At 47.9% G+C, this 25,501-nt stretch overlaps 1 protein-coding gene across 1 annotated transcript in view; it reads left to right on the top strand.

Annotated features, from left to right (window-relative positions):
• Positions 1-4,802: 4,802 nt before the first annotated feature.
• ADAM19 (ADAM metallopeptidase domain 19) overlaps positions 4,803-25,501 on the top strand; it is a 29,564-nt gene continuing 8,865 nt past the window's right edge. The window contains exons 1-11 of the mRNA XM_084215833.1: positions 4,803-4,869; positions 5,213-5,292; positions 8,318-8,388; positions 17,559-17,637; positions 18,704-18,780; positions 20,316-20,508; positions 20,949-21,014; positions 22,301-22,372; positions 23,161-23,327; positions 24,194-24,278; positions 24,524-24,663. Of these exons, the coding sequence (XP_084071959.1) occupies positions 4,809-4,869; positions 5,213-5,292; positions 8,318-8,388; positions 17,559-17,637; positions 18,704-18,780; positions 20,316-20,508; positions 20,949-21,014; positions 22,301-22,372; positions 23,161-23,327; positions 24,194-24,278; positions 24,524-24,663 (1,091 nt within the window). The 5' untranslated portion in view covers positions 4,803-4,808. The remainder of the gene's footprint in view (positions 4,870-5,212; positions 5,293-8,317; positions 8,389-17,558; positions 17,638-18,703; positions 18,781-20,315; positions 20,509-20,948; positions 21,015-22,300; positions 22,373-23,160; positions 23,328-24,193; positions 24,279-24,523; positions 24,664-25,501) is intronic.

The raw sequence follows: 25,501 nt of genomic DNA, 5'->3' as shown, positions 1-25,501 counted from the left end.
TTTTTAAAACTTATTATAATCCAGAGAAATATTATAGAATGGGAAATAAATGTTTTCCTCAACACCACCTTTTCAGTCAGTGTGTTCAATGGGAAACCCAGGTGGCTTTAGTAAGTCATTTTGAAGAGTCTGATGAGCTGTTTGTATAAGAGGAAAGTCTTATAAATAGCAGAAAATGCCTGTTCATTTCTAAATACTCACTGAAAGCTGATCTGGCCTCCAGGAATGCATGTGGCCAAATGCACAAATTCCTCCTCAAATATGTTTCGGGGTATAAAACAGCTGTTTGTGAGATTATTCTCTAGGTCTAACTTCCCTCTTCTCCCATCTTTCTTTTTATACCCTGTGGAGTAGGATATCAGACATATTTCAATGCACCAGAATCTAGAATGGTACACAACTGTTGGGATTTATTCTATCAAGCTCAGAGAAAGGGAAGAGTGGTTTAACATATCCTAGGCTTGCTAATGGGAAACTACACATGAGAGTGATCCCTTCTTCCCTCCCAGCTAGAGCTGATGTCCTGGAGTGGTTGTTAGGGATCTGTGTCTGCAGGTCTGCAGCCAGCCCTCAGCTGAGCTCTCTTGAAGGCTCTCCTGTCTTGTCTATAAGAGAATTGAAAGTTGCACAACCAACCACTCAAACCTACCTTCCTCTGCATCATCCCCCAGCATGTCTGGCAGCTCTGCAGCCGGGAAAATGTGGTAGAAGATGTTTTTAGTTCCCATGTCTAGGTGATTTTCAGCTCACTCACAAACTTTCCGGTAATGCCGATTCCTGAAACCCCAGTTTTCTGTGCCAAGTTAATTCTCCTGAAATGTGGAAGTGGCCAGTGTTGGCAGGGCCAGTGCCTTGGAGGCTGTGTGCCCTCCTGCAAGCCTTCATGGCAGTGCAGAGGGTTACTGGGACATGAGGGACATGTTCTACTCTCTTATAATTATTTTCCTCCTTATTGTTTACCTTAATCTAAACAAAAAACCACCTTGCGTTCTTGAAAAAGAGATGAAGATTTTCTGTACAAAGTTTGTTTTGTCCTACCACTGTAAAAGTCTAAAGACACTTGGTGCTTCCCAGTGCATCACTGCTATCCATTTACAGAGACAACTTTCTTCTCCAAAATTACTGGACAGTTTTATGGACTGGATGTTATTAAAAGTGCTTGTGCTGTTATGCCTGTTTCCCTTTTCTTATTAGAATTAACTATTTCAGTATAGTCACTGTTGTGTTAGAGAAGGTTCAGGCATCACAGAGAGGATTATGAGTGTTTCACATATAGAAGTAGAGTTAACATGTGTCTGCAAATACAATCACCTTCAAGTTCACTTGCCTGTAGGAATGAAGCAAAAGTCATAGCAGAAAGTGGTAGCAGTGACCCACCCTTTAAAAGAAGCACAGGGAGTGCTTTGATACCCTTTTGCTATCAGCACATCAGGACAAGCCCTTGTTTAGCTCGTGATCATCTTACAGCACTTCTCCCTCTATGGCAGGACAGCTGCTCCAGGGCCCTTCCAAATATTCCTGCTGTCCTACATGGGTGGTGGAAAAGCAGAGCTGAACAGAATATTCTGGGTCAGCTGAAGCTGCTCTCAACTGTCAAGACACTGGATAAAGGAGTTAATTCTTGAATCTCCAGTTTCCTTCAGAAATCCACAGCCTCCTTCCTTTGATCGTTTCAAATGATCTGAACCAGAAGAATGTTCTGTAAAATGGGAGATTTCACATTCCACTCGAGTCAGCCAAAGTTGTAACATTTCTCTCATCAGTGAGAGTGTCTGTAATGCAGAGGTTAGGCAGGACAGTCCTCTCCCTTCTCCCTTCTCCTGCTAAGACTTTGATTCTGGGTAAAGTTTCCTTCAGTGTCAGCAGGAATCATCTCAGAGCACTTTGTTCCACAGCCTTTCCTAAGAGAGAGTTCACATGAAATATTGCTGAGCTGTGGTACACCTCAGTCATTTCTCTGCTCAAGTCTGCTTCTGGAACAGGCATTTTCCTCTCCCTGGGTCCATTTCTTTCTAGGTGCCTAATTCCTGATTTACTATGAACATAAAGGGAAAATCCTCATCTTTTGCACTCCAGCTAACAACAATAGCATTAAATCATCTCGAAAATTGTCAAGCAAGCGCAGAACCCTCTCTGCAAAAGCTCTGGCATCAGCTTGGCCCTGGGGAGGCTGAAACACCTCACCCGTGCTCTGGGTGCTGCACAGAGGCTGCTGCTCCATGCCTTGGCCGCGGGGATGTGACGGATGAGGGAACAAAGCAGATTTGAAATTCCCAGCTGATACTCTTTATCAGACAGTTTGGATCCTGGAGGAAATGAGTCTGAGCCTGTGTAATTCTTAGATAACCAGAAGTCTGACCTTGTTCTGTGAAATGCAAAAATGTCCCACTGACTTTGGGGAAGAGATTTTGAACAGGTGGGCACAGGCAGGATTTGACTCACCCTGTGCAGGAAACACCATTACAGCACTTGAGCACTGTTAATAAGGCTAAAATACCCTGGATTTTTTCCATACAACAATGTCTCAGTAATGTAAATTATATGTTTTATTTATTTTTATATATTTTTTTCATATATATATTAACCTATATATAACCACTGCACAGCCTGTCAATATATTTTTATACAGGAAGTTTCTGGTGGTTTTCAAGTGAGATATCTATTCTCATATTACCAAGATCCAAAGGTAAAAATATCACTATATAACAAATGCAAATATTACACATATTTTATTTTTATGATACTTGAGTGCTGGAAACAATCACAGGCAGAGAATTGTTGGCCTAAATATTTTAATAATCTTTACATAAGGCTCATTTTATTCCATTTTGTGCTTTTTTGAGCTGATCTTCTTTTAGAAAAATATATGGAGCAGTCTCTGTGAAGATTTGTGGTACTGAGATTTGTGACAATCTTTTAGTACAAGCATACATGTTCCTCATCAAAGTGGGTTTTTTTCCTTTGGGTGGGCAGAAGTTTTATGTAGGGATGAAAGCAGGGTAGCTAAATTTGTGTCTAAATTTGGCTTGCATTTTTACTTATTTATAATATAGGCATGCACAATAGTGCCCTTGTTTTCTTCTATATTACAGGCAGCTATAAATAAGTAGGGGAATTCACAGGAAAAAAAAAATCAAGATTTCCCTTCAGGATATTCCATATGATTAGAAAAGAGCTGAAATTTTGCCCATGTATTTTTTGCTCTTTGAAACAAGAGGATTTAGTTGTGCCATGAAAATTCATGACCTCTCTATGGGTCAGCTAAAATGTCACTTATAGCCTCTCACCCTGATTATTCCCTCTAGGTGTCCCTACAGTGCCTGAGTTTCATCTGCCAGGAATAAACTGACCTTCACAAGGTGGGAAAGATTCAGTTTGTGAAGTGCTGGGGGATAAAGGGGACATCTGTGAGATATAAACCAAAATGGTATCAGCAAAAGGGAACAGTCACCTTTCATTTGGGCAGCCCTGGCAGGAGCCTGCAAAAAGCTTCAGTATAAAAGGTATTAGATTTTTCAATAGCATAAATAATATTCTGGACAAGAGAATAATATTCTGGACAAGATCATTACTGTTATCTGGCAAACCTTTATTTTGAAGGGAGTATTCACTTCCTACCAGCCTGATTTACTTATACACTCTACACTTATAACCTCTCCTCATGCAAATTGTCCCCATTTCTCATTTCCCTGGTGGTTCACCTACACAGACACTTGAAGCATGGAGATGAATTGAAAGGGTTGAATGGGAAATGCAGATCAATGTCTGTCTGAAGAGTGTGGCTAAGAGGCAATGGCTCTTCCTGCCACTAAGAGCTGACCCCATAAAAATGGTGGCAGCCAACCCTGCAGCCTTGAGTGGGGCTGCAGCTGAGCTGAGAGCCACACACTGACTCAGGGAAGGCAGCTGGTCTCTGTAGGCTCAGCGTGTGCAAGGAGCTCCTACAGCACCATGGAGTCCCCCAGTGTTTGCAGCTGGTAACCTCAGCGTGGCCCCACTAACCTGAGCTCTCCTGTCCTGCTGTGACCCCGACCCCATGGGCTAACTCAGCCATCGTGCAGCCCCCCAAGTGCTCAGCAACCTGAAGGGCAGAGGCCCAGCAAAGAGATGATGTGTGGACTTCAAGCCTTGGCTCAGCCCTGAAGGATGCAGGAGAAGGCAGGGATGCTCCTTTGGGAGCCTCATGGCAGTGGCTGGATATCCCTGAAGGGCAACACCGGGAATACGAGCTCTGGATATTCCTTCCTCAAGCCTGGCCCTCCCATCGATCATAAGGGGAGGGAGGCAGAGAACATCCTTTTGCTTTTGCCCTTTTATAAAAACACATAAAACTCTATCCTGTATCCCTTCAGCTGTCCAGGAGTAATGTATTTCCCAGGAATGGAGAAATTTAGGATGTCTCTGGAACCACGGGATCAGTTATGATAAGATTGCACATAAATACAGCAAACGATTAAATAAACAGCTCTTGAGCTCCTTCCTTCCCGCAGCTCTCCCCTTTTTCCTAGCTTTGGAGGCACAATGGATTTCCGTGCTGGCGAAGGCGCTGGAGGGGAGGTTTTGCAGACTGAACCCCAGGGAGGCGATCAGGTTTCCCCCTGCCCCGGAGCGGGGACAGAGCCCAGCGCAGCCGCGCCCCAGAGCCGCTGGACCACCGGGAGTATCCCGGGCTGTGAGGAGGGACAGCAAGAGAGGAGGGGGCTGCGGGGCGGACCCGGAGCCCTGGAGCGGTGGGAGGGAAGAGGCGGCGCGGGGCGGGTTTATAGGGCGGCGGCGGCGGCGGCGGAGAGCGGTCCCTGCCCGGAGCCATGCGGGGCCGGGGGCTGCTCTGCGGCATCGCCCTCTCGCTGCTGCTGCGGCCGCCGCCCCGTGAGTGCGGGGTGCCCGATCCAAATGCGGGGTGCCCGATCTAAATGCGGGGTGCCCGGTCCGAGTGCGGGATGCCCGGCCGAAGCTGTGCGGCAGAGCTCCGGCTGCGGAGAGCCCTGGGATGGATGGATGGATGGATGGATGGATGGATGGATGGATGGATGGATGGATGGATGGATGGATGGATGGATGGATGGATGGATGGATGGATGGGTTGGGGGATGCTCCTGCTTTTCCTACAAGCAGCGCAGAGCTCCCTCTCCTCTCCCGCCCCGGCTTGGTGCTGCCCGGCCCCGCGGTGCGGAGGGGCCGGGATGCTGAGCCGCTCCTCTTGTCTCCGCAGCCGCGGCCGCCGAGGTGCGGCCCCAGGCCGAGGTGGTGGTGCCGCGCTGGGCAGCCCCGGGTGGCCCCGGCAGCCCCAAGGTAGGTCGCGCCCGGCGCTTGGTGCCCGTTTTGTTTGCAGGGGACAGGGGGGGTGACGCGGGTAGCGCAGCACCTGGGGATGCGCGTTTGGGGTTTGCTAAGCTGTGCGGATGAGCGAGGAGCTGCCACAGCTCCTGCAGATCGCAGCAAAGGCTGTGTGATCTGGCTGGTGCGTCTGGGAACTGCATTTCCCCTGCTCTCCGCCGTGCCTTAAAGCCTCGGTCTGTGTCTGTGGAAGGGGAGAGGGGCCGCACCATCGGCGGCGTTTAGGGAACGGCTGGGTAGAAGAATCTGCTGTAGGGGAAGATAAGCCCAGAAAGCCATCTGAGTCCTGGACTGCACCAAAATCAGTGTGACCGCCAGGTCAAGGGGGAGGGTTCTGACCCTGTACTGTGGTCAGGTGAGACCCCACCTGCAGTGCTGTGTCTGGGATCCCCAGCACAGGAACCATATCAACCTGTGGGAGCCAGGCCAGGGCTGGGCAGTGAAGATGCTCCAAGGGCTGTATCACCTCTCCTGTGAAGACAGACTGAGGGAGTTGGGGTTCTTCATCCTGGAGAACTCTCTGGAAAGACCTTGTAGCATCTTTCAGTACCTAAAAGAGCTACAAGAGAGCTGGAGAGGGACTTTTTGCAAGGGTGTGGAGTGACAGAAGCTGACAAAGGGCTGGTTTAGATTGGATATTTGGCAGAAATTTTTAACTGTGAGGCGATGAGGCACTGGGAGAGGTGGCCCAGAGGAGCTGTGGATGCACCATCCCTGGATGTGTGCAAGGCCAGGTTGGATGGGGCATGGAGCCATCTTTCCTAGTGGAAGGTGTTCCAGCCTAATGGCATGGGGATGGAACAAGATGGTCTTTAAGATTCCTTCCTGCCCAAACCACTCTCTGGTTTTGTGAATCCCAGCTGTGAGGGTGCTTCACTAGGCAAGAAAAGCCAGCCAGCCTCTCGGGTGGGTTTGGCTGTGTCTCAGACAGATCTGTGTTAATACAGATCTCACTCCTGCTGCTGTTCCATGGGTGGATGAAGGAATGTTTTAACAGCCTCCACACTGACAATCACTGAGGTCCAGATAACATGAAACACAAAACACAGTTTCCCTTCCCAAGCTTGTTGCAATGAAGAAGTGATTGCAGTTGTGGGATTGAGAGAAAGAGGAAAGTCCACAGGGTGTTTTTACACCGTGAACCAGAAAAAAACAGAAGCTCAGCATTATGGACATGGGCAATTTTTCTTGAATATAGTGGTGTTATTTGGGAATTTATTGTTGGGTCTTTTCCATAATATGAGACTTTCTAAAACTTATCATTGTGTCCTATTACACACAAAAAACCCTACAATGACTCTCTCATGATCTTAGTTCTTTTTAAAATGCCCTTGTGATACTGCCTGCAGGTTTTGGTTCTGTTATTGATAGTGATGCAAATACATCTGGAGAGCATTTCCCCTCATATAAATTTGCTGGGTCTCAGGGGTCACACTTGGTTTGTTTCAGGCAAGTTCCCATTGGCTCTGAAATGAGTGTTAGCAAAGCTTATATACAGCTGGGATGTTTCATTTACACAGCAATTGATGGACTGAGGCAGTGGGATTACTGAAGGAGGAGGGAGGGTGATATTAGTAATAATGATGTTAGCAGAACCTTTGTGAAGAGATTTGATGGTGGTGGAGACCCTCAGCTATGAGCAAGGCAGCCTTGCAGTGCTTTATGTTAGTGAGTGAAGCACAGACCTACCCTCAGATGAACCGTGCACCTGTGATTTAGTGAAAGAAGCTCTGCCTGTTGCAATTATCCCTTTTTTGTATATCCTAAATGTATTAATTTGCTTTGCATCATCTGCGTGGGCCTGATGCCATGTCCTGGAAACTGAAGGAACGATGAGCAAAACCCAGAATATGAGCAGGGAGCTGATGAAAAGAGATATTTGTATTTGCTGAAATGGCAAGTGGGCATGTCTCTGGGCTGAGAGAACATCCCATTCAGTCAGCCTTGCCTTCTTTCACTTTCAATCTTCTGTTCTTCAAAGTCTCCTCCAACACTGATTTAGAAAATACTCTGGCATAATAATTTCACCAGTCCTCATGATTTCTCTTTTCTTTCAGCTGAATAAAGTGCATTGTTGTATTAATATGAGCTGTTTCTCTTCTGGGAAATTTGTTCATCCATTTTCTCTACAAGAAAGCATTCAGACTTGGAAACCCCAAGCTGTCTTTATGTAGTGGTTTTGCTTTGAGGGAGGTATAAAACTGCAGACCCCAGAGCCTCTAAAAATCTCATTTTATGCTTTAAGTCTCTGGAATTTTTTTTTTGGGGGGGGGTTAGTGTATGCATTTGCCAATGCACTAAGAAATTGGGGAGCATTCTGTTCAAACCAGCAAGCTCTGGGAAGGCCTGAAATTCTGTCTGTGCAATGGTTGGAGTCTGGAAGCATCCAAGGGTCCCTGTTCCCTGCCTTTCACTGGCACTTTCTGTGAGTAAAGGAACAAAGTGAGAATCTCTGGAAGAGGCATGATTCCTCTCGTCCTGAAATAGGCTCCTAAAAATGCCTTTCTGCTGGGACAACAAAGGAAGCTTTGGTTAGCTAGCTCAGATATTTGACTCCTCAATCTCTGGGGCGAGCTGGGATGTCCTGTGATGCTGTGCTGAGCACAATCTACAGCAGAGGGACGTGCAGGGAGCTCTTCCCATCCCACTGCACCTCCAAGCACTCCAGCACCAGGACCTGTTGCCTTCCCTGAGCACTTTTCTCCTCCTGAGACACCAGGTGATGTCTCCAGCTCAGGTACAGCATCCCAGCAGCTGGCTGCACTGCTCCCTGCCTCTGCATGGCTGTGCTGTGGGATGCAGCAGCGTGCCTGGAGCTGGGAGCCGCCTTGGCGCATCCCTTCCCTTCCCCATCGCTCCAGGTCTGAAGCAGGAGGAAGGGAAGGGGTGGTTTAAGGTCAGCTGCCATTTCAGTTTGTATTTGTGGATGTGTTCATAAGGATGATGTATGAGTAACAGGCACCCTCTCCCCTGCACACAGCACCCACTCCGAGCTGAAGTTACAGTGGAGGCAGAAGGCCAGGAGCTCGTCTTGGAACTGGAGAAGAATAGGTAAGTGTGCTTGTGCCCTGCATTGTGATCCCACTTAAATAGAGAATAAGGATTACAGTGAGGTCAACAGGAAAACCTCCTCTGACTTCAGCAGGGTTCTGATAAAGACAGGATGTGGAAGTCCTTCACTGGATTTCAAGGTTATTCCGAGTCCCCTCAGATGTTAATCTGCCAAGGAGCACATTATAGCAGAGCTTTGTCAGCAAAAAAACAGATGGTGACCCGGCCCTCAGTGTGTAAACTTATTTTTGCATCATAATTCTTCCTACATTAACTGGAAAATGTTGTTGATATGAAGCTCCCTATTTACTAAATGGCTCAGTGCTTTGGAGTCAGTGTGACTCTAATGAGGATTTCATTTGCTGTGCTCCAAAGAGGTCCTTCTCTGCTTCCTAGGAGAAGTGATCTGACAGTTTCAATTCCATTAGTGCCCTTCATGCTAAAGCAGACTGAAAAATTGTTTTTGCATTAACTGAAATGCAGCCTCCTCTCAGGCATGTGAGAGCAATGCTGTGTGCTATCATAGGGTGTGATGCATATTGAATTCAGCTGAAGCTGCAGGAGATTGAGGTGGGGAGAAGGATTCTGGTCTGGAGGCCACCCCAGAGCCCTTCTGCCCTGTGAGTACATTAGTTTCCAGCAGTGGAATAGCAGCTGGGAATTTAGCTGCAAGAAGCTTGTCTTTGCTCAGCAGTCCACTTGCCCTGTTGGTGTTTTATTTATATATTTTTAAATGGGTTTGAAGATTTATCTATGGAAATACAACCAAATGTTTGTCTATTAGAATCAGTAGGAATAATAGCATCAGAATAATGACACTGTTTATATTTTAAATGTATTTTATGGGCATCCCAACCACAGAGACTGAGGGCTCAGCTTTCCTCCCTAAAGAGTGAAGTGTCAGAAGATTTTACTAGTTCTGATGGCAGTTCCTAAACCTAAGTGATAGTCAGGGTGTTCTGGAGGAAAACTGGGGTTTTTTGTCACCTTCTGCAGTAAAGCTTGAAATGTGATGGCTGATGGAAGATGAGTATGAGGTGTTTTCTGTAAAAAGTTACAAAACCTACTGAGAGTTCCTGTGCTGCCAAAACAGGAAGCTTTTCACAGGCAGTCATGCACCTGTGTAGAGGTAAACAGAATCAGCTTTCAATTCTGCATCTTTTAGTGTGTTTCAGCTGGGAAAACAAGACCAGGCACCATGAGCACTGCTAAGCCAGTTCTGTCTGGTGGAATAGCTGCTGCTGATGGCAGTGGCACCATCCCAGGTCTGAACTGAGCCTGGAAGCAGCACAACCTCTGATGCTGCTGGGGGTCTCCAGCCAGGACTGCCAGGCCCTGCTGATTCTGCAGTTGCTGTGCAAAGGTGAATATTTCTGGCACAGAAAGCTGGCCAGAGAAAGGATCCTTGCTGAGCTGATCTGTTTGAGCTCCAAGCTCAGTGATGTAAGCTGCAGGTGCTTGCAGGAGCGGTGCTGTGCTATTTCCAGCGCAGAAAAACCCTTTGCTGGTGTTAGTAAACAGAGTTATAATAATAGAAGGTTCCCATTGTGTTTATTTCCTGAAGTGCCTTTTCATTCATTGAGATGTATACACACAGGCTTGGAAGTGTGTGCACACACTTGCACTGCAGGATGGGTCTCCTTTACAAGTGCTGATAAAATAGTACTGGGTTGAAAACCAACTGGTTTGGAGCTTTTAATTTTTATTTTCAGTGGATAGCAGTGTTTCATGTGGGAGTCTTGCTAGGTCTCAAGTCCTTACTCAAAAAGGTGATGGTACAATCACAAAATGCAATTAATGGAAGGGCTCCACTTCTCAGAGACTTGTGAAAGTGCTGAAGTAGTTTAGAGACTTAAACTGAAAGAGGAATGATGAAGCCCTGTGTATTTACCAGCATCCACAGAGCACTTTTAAGAGGAGACAAACCTCTTCTCCTTGTTGAAGAGTGTGTGGCAAGGCAGAGCCCAGCCTGGGCTTGCTGCACAGCCCCCAGGAGCTCATCACTGCTCGTGCTTGTCTCCCAGGGGAAGCTAAGGTTTTGGGTCAGGTTTGGGGTGCTGAGTTGCTGCAGCATCCAGGACTTCTTCTGGGAAGAGTTTGTTGCCCAAGTTTGTTGCCCCAGGAGAGAAAGTGAAATTCCCCAAGTGGGAAGTGTCCCTTCAAAGCTGTGCAAAACCTGTAAGCTCCAGGCTGCAAATTCACATGAAGTTGGGCATAAGAGAACTGCAACTTCAAGGCAGGTACTTGAGGCTTTTTTAACTAAAATAAGCCTCAGAGAAATGGCCCATTTAATTTTTCCAATTTAGAGGAATGTTTGGAAATCAGCTTTGCTGCTGAGGTTGGTGCTGTGCTCTGTCTCCCTCTGTCCCTGGGTTCATTCAGGTGATGTTCTTGGTGGGTTAGGCAGCCTTATTGCACATTCCCCACTCTCCTTCTGGAGAGACAATTGATAACATTGCTTTAAAAAGTGAGGGAAGTGTCATAATCTGTACTTTGGTAGGGATGCCAGCTTTGGCAGAAACATTCTAGTTTCAATATGTGGAAGAAATATTCACACCATCCAATTTCCTATTCCATATGAAAAGCACATCATGTTCATCCACAGAGGTGAAACACAGAAATTATTGCATATCTTGCTTCAGAGCTGTGCCCAACCCAGTGTTTTGTAATAAGCTCATCACACATCTGCATTTGGGCTTCATATATCTGTGAATACAATTATTGCATTAGCAGTAAACATTGCATTATTTCCTGTCCAGGAATTTGATAAGAAGTCAGAAACACACTGGAGTTTCAAGCAGAGTTCATGGCACACTTACATTTCAGGCTAATGACAAAATATATCACTCAAATGACTCTGGCTTGTTTTAAATGACTCAAATCCATGTCCTGCAGCTGTGGGATTGGAAAGCTCAAAGCTGCACAAACAACAAATATATGGAGAGTTGCCTATAAAGCAGCTTTAAATTTGGCTGGGGCTTAGGAGCGGAAGAATCAGAGTTGCAAACTTTGGATGAAAAGTGACTTTTTAAAAAAGGCATTTGCATTTGTTAATAAAAAGCAGCTTTGAGCCAAGCAGGGACAGGCTGAGAGCCTCTCAATGTGTGTGGCAGCACTGCCTGGGGTGAGCCTTTTCTTAGAAGGGGTGAGCCTTCCTCCTTAGAAGAGGAGAGCTCCCATTTGCACGGCAGAAACCTGCATGGAATTTGGCTTCTCACCTTAGTGAAGGAAAGGGAGCAAAAAGTCTCTCTCCTCTCTCTCATGGGAAGAACAGATTGGGAAAGGCTCTCTCACCTGCCAAGGGTACTGTAAGTTTCTCCAGGGGTTATCCCTGCCTGGTGCTGTTTGTTTCAGCTCCTTATTCTGGCCACTGCACTGGGTGGCAAAGCCCCGGTGGAGATGTGCAGGAACTGCCTGAGGACACAGCAAAGGAGGTCCAGAGCTCACCTGGTCTGACCTTAGGAGCCAACAGAAAGTTGTTTTGTTGTTTATTTCCACTCTGATCGGAAGCAGCATCATTTCCAAGCGCTGCTGGCCCACCCTGGATAGGTGACAAGAGCTCCCACCCAGCCTGGTGCTCTCAGTGCTGCAGTAAAAAAATCTGTCTGTCACTTGTATTCCAGTGTTTCCTGCTTTTCCACATTTCCAGGGCCTCTCTACCAACTAAGTGAGGAAGTTGCTGCCCATTTCTGAGCAGGAAGGATATATGAGATTCTTCCACTGATGGGCTACACATCATCCATGTCTAATGGGCTTCCTTCATGGGCAGGGGTTAAGGGTTATGCAAAGGGAAAATTGAGTTTATCCTGCTCTACTGTCTCTTGGAACCATCAGAAAAACAGGGGTGGGATCTGGAAAGCCACAGCTGCTTTTTAGCTTCCTGATTCCCTCAGGATATTCAGTGATTCCTCTGTGTGAGGCAGAGAGGAAGAGACCTGGAAATTAAACCTTTTAAATCTTTTGTGCGCACTGACTCATTATCAGCCAGTTTTCCATTTATTTCATTTCCTTTTTCCTTTATGGTTCCTATTGGTAAGTCAAGGGTCTATGTGATAAATCTTTCTTGGGTCCTGTAACACAATTTACACAGTGAATGCCACAGATGATGTGGGTGGGAGAAGGGGATGGAGACTCTTTAGTCTGTGATGCTTTCCCAAGCCTTAAAAATGGCTTGTTTAGTTCCACCTCAACAGTTGGAAAGCCACTTTTTCCTTCCAAACTGCTCTGTTTACACAATAAACATGTTCTTAGCAAAAGCTCTAGAGGAAGGGAGCTTAAGAGCTCCAGGATTCATCTGGATGGAACTCACCAAGAAAAAAAAAAAAGGATTTCATTGGTTTTATGAAGTGCCAGGTTTTGACTGCAATATTCCAGAGGATTGAAATCTCCCATTTCCCACTAGTGGTGGATATGGAAAGCAGGCCTGCCTGCTTGTGTTGTCATGAGTCATGTGTTGGTGGTGTTCAAGATGGGGCCACTTCAGGTTTTGATAATAAATTCTGGCTTTAGGGACCATTTAAGTAACTGAGAGGCAAGAGTTCACATTCCCCTTCTTACCCTACTTGGATCCTGTTGAGAGATAATGGACTGGGACCACAAACTGTAGATGGAAATCTCATGTCTAAAGTTTCTTGGGAAAATCAATTCCCTCCACCCCCAGATGCTGTCAGCATGGCTGGACAGATTTCTTGTGATTTGAGAAAAGGGACAGGGAAAGAGATGTAAGAGACTGCAGGCTCCGCTTTTCTTGGTCCATGACTGAAAAATCAATGTCAATGTTTCTCATGAGAGCCTCATGGACCATTTGGCTTTTGTTTCTTGTGAGGAAATAAAAACCATGTCCATCTCCTAGATACTGCTGGGTGTTTCTAAGCTGGCAGCTGTCCATGCAGACCAGCCCCTCTGTGAAATCAATCCAAACAAGGTTGCTGATGGGACCAAATTATTAAAAGTCCTTCTTGCTCTAATTAGTAAGAATATCAGAGTGCTGCTGAGGCACTCTGGGTGCCTGTGGATGATCTCAGGCTGGTGCAACTGAGTGTGTTCATGGCAGCCCTGAGATCCTCTTAGGCTTGTGCTGACAAGTGATGTTTTATAGGCAAAACTGCTCCCATTTATCAGGAAAAAAAGGGTGAGGTTCTCTCCAGCAGCTGGGAAAGGTGCACTCCCTCAAGAGGACGTGGCCATGCAGGGAGGGCTCCAGCTTTGCTTCTGCTGTTTTTGGGAGTGTTTGGGTGTGCCGCGCAGCCCCTCTTCCTCCAGCTGCTTCTCTGCTCCTCAGCAGCAGCAGCAGAGGAGCTGAAAGCCATGTCCTCTCCCTGTCCCCAAGTGCCACAGGGACAGCTGCCTGCCAAGAGAGCTGCCCTCAGCCCGCCTCTCCTGCTGAGAACCATCTCAGTTCAGGAGTGCAGTGTGTGACCCCCGGTCCCAGCAGAGCCAGGCTGCCCCGTGTGCCAGCTCTGCGTGCAGGGAGCAGCACAGGGAGGAGGGCTTTGTGTCAAACAATGATATCATTGACAGGCTGGAGCGGGACCAGGACGTGGCTCCAGGACAGCCATCAGCAGGAACTGCTCAGCCATCTGTACATGATGGCACTGAGCCACTCTCCCTTCTTTTGGCTTCCTCACTTGCATTCAACCTGGCTCCCAGGGCTTCCCAGGGAACACTCCCTGCCAAGAACAGCCCATCCCACCCTGAGCTTGGAGGCAGAGCTGGATGCTGGGGATTGACTGACCTTGCTGAAAGCTGGTCCCTGTTGGAAAGGTGTGAGGCTCCTCTAGAACATCCCAAGCTCTCCTGTGCAGCTTCCCCTGGCCCCAAACCAGCTGCAGCTGCATCAGCTTTAGCAAAGGAGAGTGCTCCCATCCCAAACCAGCTTTTTCTCTGACTTCATCCATTCTTCATGCTGATAACTCCTCTAATGAGAGACTCAGCGCTGCCTTTTAGGAAGATGATGTGTGCTAGTGATCTGCCAGCTGCCTGACTGGATCTCAGAAGCCTTTAAGTGATGTTATTTTGCATCCAGACTTTTGCAGCTTCAGCGTGAGCTGCTGGAGAAGCAGTCACTACAGAGGCATGTAATGTAACTAAGAAGAAAAAAACAAATTATGCCATTTTTTCCAAACTTTCCCTCCCTAGCAAGGAGGTAAACTCTGTGTTTTTCTAGAAACATTCATCAGTGCTTTGCAGGGCTGAGCTCCCCTGGAATTAGCTGTTCAGCCTGGCAGGGATGGTGTCTTTCTCTTGTCAGAGAAGGTTTTGGGGTATGGGTGTCTCTGCTATTTATCAAGCAACTGGTACATGTGGAAAAGAGAGTCAAGAGTGGCTGATAACTCTGGTGCTCTCTTGGTGACAGGAAGGTTTGTTTGCTGTTTATTTACAGTTTGGTGTAAAGCTTGGTGCTTGCTAAAGAAGTGAGGCAGGCTGGGAATGAAATTTTATGGGCTCAAATAAGGCACCGAGGGTGTTGCAAGATGTTCTGTTGTTTTTCCTCTTTCCTCACTGCCCTCCCCACCACACCTTGTGCAATCAATCCCCTGTGACAGCCCTTTCTGGCAGTGCTGCAAGAGCCCCAGGGTCCTCCTGCATTAAGGCTGGGAACTGTCTTCAAAACAGGACTGTTTCAAGGTCAGAATAAGAAACTGGACTTTTCTTAGGGACCCTAAGAAAAGGAAGCAGGAGTCAATTGGTGCAGGCTTGCAAGTTGCACCGTGGAGATGACACAGGCTTTCAGCTGAGCAGCTGCCTAAGTGTCCCTAAAAATTCAGGCAAAGCTCCTTAATCCACCCCAGGAGGGGCTGGAGCCTGAGTGGGAAGGGATGTGCACACCCTTTGTGGCCTCATCCCGTGCCCTCCCTGGGCAGTCACGGCTCCGAGGAGCCTCCCGGGGATGCTGAAGGGGAGATCAAGTGGCTATTCATGGCTAATGCTTTCCAAGAATAAAGGAGCAGGAGGAAAACACAAGAGTGTTTGTTTGGGAATGAAGCAAGCAGGCTGTGCAAAGCCTCAGCTACTGGAAATCCATGGGCTGGTGTCTGGCTTTAATAGCACAGGGCAGATCACACTGCTTTACTGTCTGCCCCTGACACACACCAGATACCTGCCAGAGCACTGCTCAAGGCAATTTCCTGCCAGTTAATGCAATCTGTTGATTAAATATTTGTTTCTTGCACTCTTGCTGAGCAAGCTGCTGCAGTCAGGGAGTTATGCTCTGTGGGATGTTGCTTATCTTGGATTTACAGACCTGGGACAGCTGAACACAGCAACCTTGCCTTCTGATCACTGACAGCATCTGGTGATAAGAATTAACCCATCAGAAAGACTCAAAATGAGCTTTTCTGGGCTATGCTGAACTTTCAAAGTTCAGATAAAAGCTGGTGTTTTCCTGACATCAGATGCTATCAGACACAGTTGTTTGTTGTTAAGCTGTGGGTACTTGTTCAGCTGTCTGAGCCTCTGGAGGCCAGGTGAGTGAAGCACTTTCAAACACGGATAAAAGGTTTTGTTTCCTGTTGTTCTGGGGTAATTTAATTAGATATCACAGGCACCCAGTCCCTTTTATAAACAGAGATGTTTTCAAGGTTGATAAGATCTGACTGACAGGTACCAAAAGCTAAGATGGAAAAATCTTTGTGTTTGCTTGTGATGCAGCTTTCTTCATCCGGCTTAAAGAAACCAGGCAAAAAAAGAAGAAAACTTTTTTCCCCTACTTTCTAGCAGTTTAGTTCTAAAATCTGCTGCATGACATGCTTTAATCAGGGATGCAAAGGGATTGAGCTGCAGCTGCATCTGACAGCACATTGCCCAGGGTGCATGTGGCATCCTCATGGGTGGCAAATGTGGCACTTTGGTGGCCTGACAGCACCGTGGGGCTGCTGCAGGAGTGCTTCATCAATAGGGCATGTCTGTGATCCTTCTCCAAATTTTTGCAAGACAAACTACTGTTTTAAAAAACTGCTTTAAACCTACATTTTATGGCTGCTGAGATGGACACAGGATATGACCTTCTTGGTTTGGCCCAGATTTTGACTTGCTGTACTTTTTACATCACTGTTTAGCAAATGCAGATGTTTAAAAAGAAGGGGAAGGCTGTTTCCTCTGGAACAAAATCAAAATGCTTTCTTTCTAAAGGAGCACAGGAGCTCCTTTTATAGACTTTTGGTCTGATCCTGGGTTGAAGACAGGGAGAATATTGTGTACATGGGGATGACATGAACAAATTCAAATTGGGGAATCAGCATTTTCCCATAACAAAGATGTGAACCAGCTTCTGGGCAGCAGTTGAAATGCAGATACAGATTAATTTATGACTGTACTCAGATTTGGGCAGTGGACACAGTCTGGGTTTGAGCTGAGGACACACACTAGCACCCAGATGTTGCCTGTGATGTGCTTGCTATGCAGGACTTGGTGCTTTGAATTTAATCCCAGTATAATTTGGGGCATAATTTGGCAATAGAAAGAAAACTCTGTGCAGAGACTGACCCCCATTAGGGTCAGTGATTAGGTTGGGATGCTGGGTCTTTAAAAGTCCTCATGTAAAAATGGAATTGTTTACTTGCAGCTGTTGGAATTGGATCTTGGTGTCTAATTGAACTCAGGGACAGGCTCTCTGTTATTGTTTTAATTTAATAAATGGCTTGAAAGAGCACTTGGATGGCTTGTGGGGCCCTTCCAGGAGTGGATGTGCTCCGTGAGAGGTGCTCAGCTCCTGCCAGGGCAGTGGAGAGATGGAAATGGCCAGGTCAGCTGTGCCCCCCCCTTCTGACCCTCTGCCATCACACTGTGCTCTGCACAGGTCCCACAGCCATGGTGATGGTCCTGCCATGGATCCCATGGCTCCTGGGCCACCAGGAGCTGCTCCCTGGACAAGTCCTGGCAGGAGGGACAGGCTGAGAGCAGAGCACAGCTGGTGTCCTGTGAATCCCTGTCTCTCACCTGCCCTCTCAGGGTGTTGCAGCTGGTTTCACACAATGGGTAGAAAACAGTGACTGCCCCAAATCCACAGCAGTGGTTCACAGCAGCAGGAATATTTACACTGGCTCCAGAAAGAGCTGGCTCCAGCTGATTTTCCAGCACCCCTAAGAAGCAGAAATCCAAGTCAAAAGAAAGGTTTTACCATCTTGATTTTTAACTTTGCCTTCCTTTCACCCCCTCCACTGTGTCTGCAGAAACCTCTTTGCACCAGGCTACACTGAGACCCACTACAGCCACCCTGGCCAAGCCCAGAGCACCCCCCTGAGCCACACGGTGAGTGCAGAGATCCTTCCCCCCTGTGCCTGCACGGGACACCAGGCTGGGCTTGGAGAAGCAGGTGAACCTCTCCCTCCTGAGCCTTTTTTTTTGTTGTTGTTAAGAGCACAGATCCCCACAGCTTAGAGCTAAAGGGGAGGGCAGTCCAGCTTTCTGATCTGGGAGGTTCCAGTGGGAAAGCTGCTCCATCCCCCAAAAATGGTAAAAACATCTTTCTGTTTTGCCTGAGCTCTGTTATGAGAGCCAAGGTCAGCAGCCAGCATTGCTCCCCTCTCTCTGGGTGCTGGGGAATTGTTTATTCCTCACACTGCTCGCCCTCTTGCTTTTAGTTTTGCCACCAAGTTCCCCCCACACTGGGGACCTTCCCAGCCTTTGGGGAAAGCAGCCCCCATAAGCCAGCTGCCGTTCAATAAAAACCCCATAAATTACTGATCTCACCCAGGCTTGGCTGCCCCTGCTGCAGCAGCACAAAGATGTGCATTGGTCACAAAGCAAAAATAAGAGATAAAATCCCCATGAGATCATCTTTCCTACTGCTGCCCCGGGGTGAGGGGAAGGCATAGAATGAATATGTTGGCGTTTCTGCCCCAAAGCCTCCTTGTCCCTTCCAGAGCCTGCCTTTGTCCCACCAGCAGCCCTGAGACGGGGCTGCAGCCCCACTGCCCACGGTGTCACCCTCCCTGGGGCTGCAGCCACATCCCTGGGGGCACGACCCGGGCCAGCTGCCATCGACGGGCAGCTCCTGCTCCAGGCAGAGAGCTTTGGGTCGTGCAGCCATCCCGGGGCTCTCCATTTCTGCTGCCAACAAGGAGCTGCTCGATGCCGTTGGATGCTGTTTGATGCTGGGGCGCAGGCGGCGCTTGGCAGCCCAAAGGCCAAATTTCGCAGCGGAGTCACGGAGATTTAGCGCTGATAATCAGCTGCCAAAGGCAGTGGAAAGGGAACGGCGACCGGGGAGTGTCTGCAGCGCTCGCACGGGACTCGGCGACGCCGAAATGTGTCCCTAAATGTGTGCCGTGTCCGTCCCACCGGGCAGCGCCAACCCTGCCTCTCTGCCTTGCAGGAGCACTGCTTCTACCACGGCGCCGTGCGCGGCTGGGAGCGCTCCAGCGTCACCCTCAGCACCTGCCGAGGGCTGCGGTGAGTCCTGCCGGCGCTGGAATCCGGTAATACCCCGGGAATGCCCCGGGAATGCCCCCGGTCAGGTGTTGCTGCCCGGCTCCCAGCAGCCCTGCCTGCCCTGTTTCTTTCCGGGTGGATGGAGAACTCTCAAAGGCCACCCAAGCTGTGTACAAAAAGGGGAAAATGCAGAATTTGGGGTGTCATTAGTAGCCATGGCCTCCTCAGCAGCTCCAGGACCCTTCCCCTTGTGTGCTGCCACTGTGGCTGAGTTTGAGTCCACTGCAGCAGAAGACTCTTGGTGGTGGCTCAGGGCTGTGACTGTCACAGGCAGGGACAGGACTCACCCCGTCCCAGCCCAGTGCTCCACACTTGTGCAGAAACCTTCTCCCACTCTCTCACAGCTGGCAAATTTCTGTGTGTTTTGGGGCAAAGTCTTCAAGTCTGAGCTCCTTCCTGGCTTAGGAGCTTTCTGCTTTCTCCCCAGGTGGTGCCAGGGCTGTGTGTGTGAAACCTTTATTTTGGGAGTTATGGAGTCTTTGGCTGGAAAAGGGGGTCTGTATCCTCAGCCAGGAGTAACCAAGGAGCTGCATTCATTTACACCAGCTCAGAGTTTGTTTCCAAAACATCACACGGGCTTTATTGACATTAGTGGTCATCTGCTCTGGAGCCCTGCTGGAAGCTGTGCTGGTGGGACTGGCTCCAGCCAGGAAACAGCCCCTGCCAAAGCAAACCTGAGACATCTCAGTGAGTGTAGCACAGGCCAAAGGGCCCAGTGAGATAACCAGGACAGTGCAGCCACCTGTGGCTTGCAATAAACACTCCAAAAGCAAAAGCAGGCGCAGGTGGGCCGTGCTTCTGTCAGCCTGTGTTTTCTAGGCTCTGCTTTCCAGAGGGACAGAGATGTTCAGTGTGCCTGTGCAGAGGCTTCCTGCACCCCTGAGCTCTCAGTGTCTGCTGGCAGCTCCTTGATATCTTTTTCTTACTGCTAGGGAGGCACAGGAGTGGAGCACACGTGGCTGTTCTCACTCTGAGCCTGCACAGCGTGGGTAGTGCCCATCAGGCCACACTTTTTCTAGAGGGCATCACGCACACATTTTCAGCTCTCCTGGCTGTAAGGTACTCATTGTGAAATCTAGAACCATCTGGATATATGCATGACCCAGGGAGAACTTTGCTTTTCCTGTTGACAAACAATGTCTTCACATTTTTCAGGTCAGGTCTGTTAAAGGCAAATTTCTTCTATTGGTAGAAAAGCTTCCACTTTTTCTTTCCCTAAAGTAAAAGCTGTAAATTAAACTTTTCAGATTGCAGCACATGCTCCAATAACCTCTCAATGTTTGGGGCCCACTGAATGGATTTTAATATATGGAAGGTCAGGGATTTCCCCCTCTGAACTCAAAATATTCCCACCCTTTTTATTAATGAACTGCCTGGCCTGGTAAGGATAAGTGTCTTGCCAGAGTCAGAAGGGAGCTCAGCAGCAGCAGAAGGATTTGTCTCCAGTTGCTGTGATTGTAATCAACTTTCCCTTTTATTGCTTCCTGTTTCAACAGGGGGCTTATCATATTGAGCAGCAATTCCAGCTATATCTTGGAGCCAGCTCCTGACAGCCCAAACCAGCACTTGATTTACAGGGTGGACAACCTGAGGTTGCAGGGAGGAGCTTGTGGCTACCAGGGCACTGTGGATGCAGCTGAAGACTGGCTCAGGAGCTTCACAGCTGGGATGAAATCACCGGGCCAGAGGGTGAGCAGGGCTCAGCCTGAGTCCATGCACGATGCTCCAAATATCCCACCTGTTCCCAGCCCTGCTGTTCCCTAGGAGCATAGCTGGGAAAGTGAAATGAAGAGCATTTAGGAGGGGTTTTCAGCAAGCTGGTTGGGAAATAGTGGCTCCAGCAGAGAAGTCAATGAGTGTTGAGGGCTGTGGTGGGCTGTAGCTGTTCCTACATCCCACACAGGAACAAAAGGTGGGGCTGAGGACAGGCTTGGGGCCACTTGCTGTGGGTATACTGACCTTGGTTGCCCTAAATCAATCACATTTGAAGGGCCCTGTGCATGATGGGGTGGGGTGAACAGCCAGTGAGAAACAAACTGGGAAAAATGACCTCTACATATATTTTGTGAAGAGTTTCTTGGGGAATATTGGGGGAGTAACCCAGTAACCCAGTGTTGCTGCTGCTGCAGGTGAAACGGGACACTCTGCAGGCTACAAAGTATGTGGAGCTCCTGCTCGTGGCTGATTATGCAGAGGTAAGAAATGAGATTTTTATCCCCAAGGAGCACTGGGCAGAGAGCATCCCACCTGCAGCATCCCCTGGGGCAGGGAGGGCTGCTGGGGCTCAGCGAGTTTTCTTTTGCAATCCCAGTGGTTCTCAGTGGACAGGGAGAGCTGTGTCTTGGTCACTTTTGTCCTGGCAGCCACCATTGCCCAGGGAGAGATGCAGATTTGGAGGAGGGCTGAGGGTCAGTTCTGGTCTCCCAGGGTAGCAGTGGTCAGTCCTAGTTATGCCTGGGAGAGTCTGCCTTCAGAATAGAGAAATTTGGGGGTTTCCAGGAGTGATGTGCTTCTAACTGCAGTACACTTAATCTCTAGAGAAGATAACCATGATTATGCTCCGCTCTGAGCTGCTAGCAGATATATAAATAGACATTTTTAAGGCTCCAGATCACAGAATAGATCTGGGAGAAGGAGAGTGAAGTCAGCAATCCCTCCCCCATCCCCAGCCTGGACAGGCCAGACACACTGACAGTGCAAACCACACAGTGTTTTACTGATTGTTTAATCTCCAGCACAGACGGGAGCCAGGCTGGTCCTATCCATAATTTACAACTCGAAACTCCAGCAGGGAAAACCACACAGTGCTCTGGGCTATAATTTATTCTGAGCAAAGCTAAAGAGGCAGAACCTATTTTGGTTTCTTTGTTAGGCAGCAGGACACCAGGGAAACTGAGAAAACACAAAATACCCAGGAACTGCCATGTGTTGATCACCATTTGATCAGAGAAACTGGGACAGAGGCTCACGGTGTTGTTGTTAAATGTCATTTCTTTGCTGGGTCCCTGACTAAAAGAAAAGTCCAGGGTTTTGTCATTTGTTAAACAAAAATCTCAACATTTTGCCACTTTAACTCTTTGAGCCAAACAGTTTGCTAAAATTAACTCATTCACTGCCAGGTGATTGAAGTAGGAAAATTGGTTGGATGAGTGAGATGTGATGAGAGGTCCAGCAGCCTTGACCTCAGACGTGAAGTCCTGTTATCACACACTTTACCTGGCACATTTGCCTGTTCTTTTTCATCCCCCAGCTCTGGGGGCACTGATAAGTTTGGGTGTGCCACCATGAGTAGCATCACTGCCATGGTGTGCAGGGCTAAATTCTGAATATACCTCTACAGGTGGGCCTAAAGTCAGATGTGCAGGGCAGGGAGACTTCACTTCATAGTTCCCTTCTTATTTCCAGAATAATGGGGCTCATTTTACACGTTTCAGCTCTTTGTAGTGGTCTTTGTGCTGTCTGACGCATTAATTTTGTTCAGTTTCAGAAACATCACTTCAGCATCGAAGCAACAAGGCAGAAATTAGTGGAGGCTGCTAATTACGTAGATAAGGTGAGACTGTGTGTGTGAAAGGAGGAAAGCAAGGCCCAGATCATAAAATATGAGAATTAATTGGGCCAGGGGAAGCCTGGCTTTTTGGGAGAGGGAATAATGTTTTGGCAGTGGCTTGGGGAGAGTGCCTGCCAAACAATTGTGTTGTTGCAAATCCAGAACAGCGTGGGGGGATCTCCAATCCTTGGAGCCAGCATGAGCACCTTGTGTTTTACTGCATTTCTGTAAAAACTGTTACCTAAGTAGTGCTTTTTGAAAAGGGACTGAGGTATTCACTTGAAATGGTAGAAAACCTGGGAAGCAGAGCTGGAAGGAGCTTTCAGAAGTGATCCCTGCAGTGGTGTCTAGTGCTGCTGAAGTAAAACTTCCTTACTTTTCAGATCTACTTCCTTTCTGCTCCCCTTAAACTCCTTCCACCACTCCCTTCACCCCACTACTCATGAATGCTTCCCCTGTTTGCACTTGGCATGGCAGAAGATAATTTCCTTACTCTTTTCAGGAATTTTGACTGTTGGAATATGAAACATGATGTCAGTCTTTGTTTCTTCAGATTATGTCTTTGCCAATCATTCAAAAATGAAAGCTCAATGTCTCTGTTTCAGTTTGAGTTTAGGTAGTTGCACATTTCTGTCTGCAGAGCTCAGCACTAAGCTGAAATCCAGAGCAAGCATCTTTGCTGGGCATGTGGATCTCTAGTAGCAATTGGCAGTATATATTTGAGTTTTAAAACACAGTAAAATAAATTTGTGGTCCTCATTTTGTCATCTCTTTTCTTTTCTGTATCTTAGTTTTACAGGGCCTTGAATATCCGGATTGCCTTGGTGGGGCTGGAGATCTGGAATTATGGGGATAAATGTGATGTAACAGAGAATCCCTACTCCACCCTCAAGTCCTTTCTGGCCTGGAGTAGCAAAGAGAGGCTGCACAGAAAACACGATAATGCCCAGCTAATCACGTGAGCTCATTCCCCCTGTTTCTGACGAGTGGGTTGGGTGGGTGGGAAATCCACGATATCCTACCAGGATTCAAGGTGGCTTTGGGGACAGCATTCATTCCTAGCCCACCCCACTGACACACAGAGCCCTGGTGCTGGGAGCCAGCTGATGATGGGAGCCACTGATCCATCAGGGCCAGCAGCCTGGCCAGCAGTGCAGATGGCATTGGAAGAAAAAGCTGCAGCAGCTCTCAGATCTCCTTTACCTCCTCCATGGAAATTCATCCACCAGGATGAGTCAGAGGACCTGTGGGGTTGAAATGTGGAGATAGAATGCCTTTTTCCTTGTTTTCTTTGGTTGGGTTTTTTTCGCTTTAACATTACTGTACTTCCTCTCCATCTGGTCATGTCCTGAGCACAATTTCCAGGGCTCCCACTTCAAAGATTTCAGGGTGGTGCAGAATTCCAGCTCAGAGGCAGGAGCAGAGCGTGGCTGCACCTCAGAGGTGTTACCTACTACTCCCTCAAATCCCCAACCCCCAGGCTGGCAAATATCAGGCTTATGGTAAATTAATTATCCACAAACAGTACTCAGCTAAGGATCCAGAACTAGTCTTTTCTGTGCTTGTTGCAGAGCTCAGCAGGAGCACTTTTTGGAACCAAACCATTATGAAAAATAGGGTTGTCTGGCTGGCCCACAAAACAGAGTAGCAGTCCAAGATAAACAGCCCTAAAGGCTTTGTAGCTCTGCTATGATGTCCTGCTCTGGCAGACACTATAAGGACAATGTGTCCCCCTGACACTGTGTGGGGAGCTGTGCACTGCATTTCTCTGCCTGCTCCTCCAGTGCCTCAGGGCCATTTCATGCTCTTTCTGGTTGATTTCAGGGGTGTGCCCTTCAAAGGTACCACAGTAGGCTTGGCTCCCGTGATGGCCATGTGCTCTGATTTCCAGTCAGGAGGAGTAAACATGGTGAGTAATTGCCAGTCCCCAATATAAAACTTCCTGCCAGCAGTGAATACACGGGAGAGATGCTCCTAAAGCCCAGGGATAAAATATTTCCTGTGAAGTTCTCCACTCACCTGCTTTTAGGCAGGAATACTTCCAGGAGATATTTTCTACATGTACAAATGAGAAATTCCCCCCACCCCATCGACCCAGAGGTGCCCAGGACAGGCACAGGTAAAATGCTGAGGTGCCTCTTTGGCCTTGCACAGGACCACTCTGATAATGCCATTGGTGTTGCTGCTACCATTGCCCACGAGATGGGACACAATTTGGGCATGAATCACGATTCTGATGGCTGCTGTACCACCCTTCCAGCAGATGGGGGCTGCATCATGGCCTCTGCAACCGGGTGAGTTCATCCTCGTGGGCTCAGGGAGGAAGGGAAAGGGCTTTGTTACAAGGGCCTTGGTGGAGTAAGAACTAGAGATGTAGAGTGAAATGGGTTTCTTGCTGCCTGCTGGAGTGAGTGTTTCTAGATAAATATTGCTGCACATACCCTGGGGCATGGAGCAGTAGCAGTTTGCTGATTCCCAAGGAACTGATTCCTGCCTGGCCTTAGGTGATGGCAGCATTTGAAAGTGGAGCTCTGAGCTGTTGGGCAAAAGGAAAATTTTCCTGTTCCCTTTTCTTAAGAATACTCCTTGGTTTCTGAGAGTTTGTGTTTAACAGGAAAGAAGTTGGGGAGAGAAAGGGGAAGCAAGAGTGGCTCTAGAAGCCCATAGGAATTCAGAATTTGACTTTGGATGAGGAAACATAAAAATTTCTACAATTCAGTCACGAAACATGCCAGATGAACCCATACACTTAAAGCCACATTCACCATTTTCTCAAGCCTTCCTCTGTTTGAACAGATTTTCTTTTCATAGCCATCTTCTTTTGTGTGCATCATTTCCTCCAAAACCATTTGGGGGAGAAGTGAAAGCACAGTGGCATGCAAGTAGAGCCCACAACATCCACACACCTGCACAGCCACACATGGAGTGCACAGGCATTGTAGAACAGAAATTAATAATTTGTGTCAAAAACAATATTCACGTTCTTCAAAATGAGGTGGTAGATAGGAAAAATTAAATATTATTTTTAGCAGTTAGGCTCACAGGCAGCTATTCACAGGCTGAGGGCTGGATTCTCAGGCTTGTTCAAGCAGTTGGGAATAAACCACAGCTCCAGTATTGAGGAGGAGAGGA

This window comes from Fringilla coelebs (genome assembly GCF_963513975.1).
Source record: "Fringilla coelebs genome assembly, chromosome: 15".
NCBI classification, from domain to species: domain Eukaryota; kingdom Metazoa; phylum Chordata; class Aves; order Passeriformes; family Fringillidae; genus Fringilla; species Fringilla coelebs.
The sequence above is the reverse complement of the archived record's forward strand: the minus strand, read 5'-3'. Positions and strand labels throughout refer to the sequence as shown.